A 4,229-nucleotide genomic window follows, 5' to 3' on the forward strand; every position below is an offset into this window, starting at 1 on the left:
TCACATAACCACTTCTGTTTTGATAGATAAGACATTCATTATCAGATCATCACTTGACAAAGATCACCATTTTCCTGCTCATCTCAACTTGTTTTTTAGACATTGACAAAGTTCAGAACACCCTTATTTGAGCTGGTGGATCCTAATATAAGTTAAAATAGGTTTTTAAATGTGTGCATCTTATTTACGAGTACAATAGCATTTTCTCTATTGTTGTAAGCGGAACACAAATACATCACACGTCTGTTGACAAATAAATGTTGGAAGATGAAGATTTAATACACATTAGGCCTTGAGATGTATGTTGCTTATACTTAGCAAGCATTGACGCAACAATGCGGTAGGGTAGCCTAGTGGTTAGAGCGTTGGACTAGTAAATGAAAGGTTGCAAGATCAAATCCCTGAGCTGACAAGGTAAACATCTGTTGTTCTGCCCCTGAACAAGGCAGTTAACCCACTGTTCCTAGGCTGTCATTAAAAATAAGAGTTTGTTCTTAACTGTATTGCCTAGTGAAATAAAGGAAAAATTAGAAGGAAAAAACTGGATTGGACCTATACAATAGAATCATCCATCTACCCCAGAGATGTTACAGTTCACATGAGATCATGCTATCACGTGCAGTTTTATGCTATCACATTTTGCTTCACATGCATGTTATCACATTAACTTCACATTTAATCATGTGATCATCACGATATCACATGCGTTCACATGTGAAGTGCATGTTTTTTCTGTAAGGGTACTATTGGAAATTTCAACATGGTTTAGTTAGAGATGTATGTGATCCAACTCTTAAATTGAGTGTTTTATCTAAATGTAAACACAATGTCTGAGGGACATAAACTGCACTCTGTTCGTGGAACGACCCATAGACCTATACAGCAGATTGATCCAATTATGCAATTGAGGAGGTAAGTGAGAGATGCAGTGGTGGTCATTGAGGAATGAGGATGCAAGTAAACAGAGCGAAAATATGGCAACATCTTTTGCAATACAGATTGAGTCATTTCGCCCACGTAACTATTTCCCTCTGTTTTGGTAGATAAGACTTTCATTATCAGGTCATCACTTGAAAAATATCACAATGTTCCGGCTCTTCTCAAATAGTTATTTCAGGCATTGACAAAGAAAAAGTTGCAATATGAAGATTTAATACACATTAGGCCTTGACATGTATGTTGTTTATACTTAGCAAGCATTGAAGCATCACATGAAAAACATTGGATTGGACCTATACAATAGAATCATCCATGCCCCCAACCTCTACCACAGACCACACACACACACACACACACACACACACACACACACACACACACACACACACACACACACACACACACACACACACACACACACACACACACACACACACACACACACACACACACCCCTAGAACATGAAGAACAAGTTTCTCGCCATGCCCGCACCCCTGACCATACGTTGTGAGGAACCAGTGAAACTCACCCCTTCCACACCACCCCCTGATTACTGAAACCTTACAGGGTAACAGAGGTGTTCCTAGACCTTTGACTGGCCGTGCTGTTGACTGAGCCACTGCGGTACGCCACCATCAACCTCTTGCTGATCAGCCCATGCTTGTGGAGCACCACCAAGAGCTGGTTCCGGAACTTCTGCCCGATGAAGGCATACAGCACGGGGTTGACGGCGCAGTGCGTGAAGGCCATCACCTCAGTCACATACAGCGCCACGCTCACCTTGTTCTGGAACTCACACGTCTCCTCGCCCAGCGAGCCGCTCCGCATCAGCGTGTCTACCAGCACGCTGATGTTGCGCGGCAGCCAGCAAGCCACGAACGCCAGCACCACGGCCAGGATGACGCGCATGGCCTTGTGCTTCTGGCCGCCGTTGCGCACGCCACGGAACAGCGTCGCTGCAGTGCAGCTGTAGCAGACGACCATGACCGACAGTGGCAGGAAGAAGCCCAGCACGTGGCGAATCACCCGCACACCCACCCGCCACCGATCGCTGCTCGCCGCAGTCAGGTTCTCAAAGCAGATGATCTGGCCTTCAAGATCCTCAGGTTGGATAGCCTCCCGTTGGAGTGCCACGGGCAACGAGAGTAGCCCCGCCCCCAGCCACACGGCTCCGCACACCAACCCCACCAGGTGGCGCCGCTGGGCCAGTGCCCGCGTGGCCTTCACGATAGCCAGGTAGCGGTCCACACTAATGCACGCTAACAGGAAAACCCCACAATAAAAGGCAGCATCCTGGAGGCCAGACAGGAACTTGCAGAGGAAGGTACCGAAAATCCAGTGGGAGTAGACATAGACGGCCCAGAAGGGGAGGGTCGAGGAGAAGAGGAGGTCAGCCATTGCCAGGTGCATCAGATAGACGTCTGTGGTGGTCCGGCCCCTAGCCATGCAGCACACCACGTAGATGACTACACTGTTACCCAGCACACTGAAGATGAACACAGCGATATAGGTGATCATTAGACCAACACTGCTCAAGCCCAGGATAGAGACGTTACAAGGGACCCCCATGAGCTCGTCTATGGGAGGATAAGTGAAGTTGAGGAATTCAACGAAGAGAGAAAGGTCAACATCCATTTCTGGCATTTCCATGGGCTGCATGAAAAGAAAAAAGAAAAAAAAATTGCCATGGGGATGTCTCAGTCAACTCAACTCTCTTAGGTATATCAGTTGTGCAACATTGATTCTAACATCATTCTGATCTATTATACATTTGCAGTATATTGTAAACCCAACCAAACATCCCTGTGCATTACATTTTGTGTGTAGCTATGTAGTTAGTGTTGCGTGTCTTTTTAGAACGACTAATTGTGCAATGAACTAGAGCTGGCCGATTTTGGACATCCATAACGTGATAAATTGCCTGAATGAATGCAATGTGGATAAATATAACAATACATTTATAGCATTAATGTGCACCACAGTTTTTTTTAATCATTTAACTACTACTACTAGTTTGATGGTTGTAGCCATCAATTGTCCCATTAACAATCACCCTTATTAGCAAGCTTATTTAATTTTAATTGTCCCAGCTCTACAATGTACTTTGTTGTGTTAAATGTGCAACTTACATACATTTGGCATAACCACAGGTGAAATGATTTAATTGATTTAAATATGATTTAATTGGAATGAAATTCAGGTTGAAATGAAATTAGTCTGACCCAGTTCAATAACAAATAAAGTAAAATCCTTACCTGGCTATTCCTGTCCTCTTGACAGTTCAGAAAAGCAGCAGAAAACACTATCAGCAAGCAGAAGAGTGTCTGTCTCAGCGTCTCAGCACTTTTTTCTCTGAAACTGAAGCCTTTTCCTGTCTGTTACTCTCACACTAGACTGAGTTCCTATTGTGTATACCTCAACGAACAGTACACCAGAATAACTGTTTTGCTTCAGGTAAAGGGGAGTGGCCCTTGAACAGCAGTGCAATGTCATACTGTAGGCTACATCACCCAATGCCATGACACATGGGAAGTAGACAGATCCACATAAGGTTTAGGCAAGCTACAGAGCTTATGATAGTGTGCCAAGGGGGTTGAGTAAAGAACTTCAGGTTGAGTAAGGGGCGGCCTTTTTCAGTTTTCTTCCATCATTCTGTCCCTTTCAATTTCAATCACTCAATGATCATTTCAATGCAGATTTCATAATGCAGTGTCTATAATACAGTCATTGGTGATTAAATCTATAAAAGAAAAGTTACACAAAGTCAAATAAAACTTCTAGTATAAGAGCTGACATTACTACTCACTTTACATAGAGTTGCACATAGGTTCTAAACGATATACTTCTATCTGATACACTTCAACATTGTGCTCTACTGCAGGGGTGCTAAAAGTGGGAACCTGGGGTCCGTGGAGGTACGGCAGGGGGTTCGCAGCCAGATCTCAAAATATTCGATTTTTGTTACATTTCATTTTTTAAATAATATTACCAACAAAAGATTTAACAAATTCTGGCCAAGGAATCTGGTGGATTAAGCTTAGAGGGTGTAATGCAATACAATGTGATAAAGGTCCGACTCCGACAAGATGGCCCGCTGGATCTCGCCAGTCACTGGCCCGACCAGTAACCTCAGAGCATTTTTGCGTTCCAGTTCAACATTTACCTGCTCTGTTGCAGTCCACCAAAAGTCATGCTATCTGTACTACTATTGCGTCAAATCAGCCTCAAGTCCGTTGTGCAAGAGATGGTTGAGAGAGTAGAGGATGTGTCCCTTTAGAAGACAGGCCAA

The 4,229-nt window shown here is 44.0% G+C and overlaps 1 protein-coding gene across 1 annotated transcript; it reads right to left on the reverse strand.

Annotated features, from left to right (window-relative positions):
- Positions 1-479: 479 nt before the first annotated feature.
- LOC110501383 (C-X-C chemokine receptor type 1) lies at positions 480-3,441 on the reverse strand. The gene is made up of 2 exons (XM_021578915.2): positions 3,196-3,441; positions 480-2,593 (listed from the first exon to the last, which is right to left on the reverse strand). The coding sequence occupies exon 2, from the start codon at positions 2,588-2,590 to the stop codon at positions 1,502-1,504; it is 1,089 nt and encodes a 362-aa protein (XP_021434590.1). The 5' UTR covers positions 2,591-2,593; positions 3,196-3,441; the 3' UTR covers positions 480-1,501.
- Positions 3,442-4,229: the final 788 nt, after the last annotated feature.

Source organism: Oncorhynchus mykiss, chromosome 22 (assembly GCF_013265735.2).
Source record: "Oncorhynchus mykiss isolate Arlee chromosome 22, USDA_OmykA_1.1, whole genome shotgun sequence".
Lineage (NCBI taxonomy): Eukaryota > Metazoa > Chordata > Actinopteri > Salmoniformes > Salmonidae > Oncorhynchus > Oncorhynchus mykiss.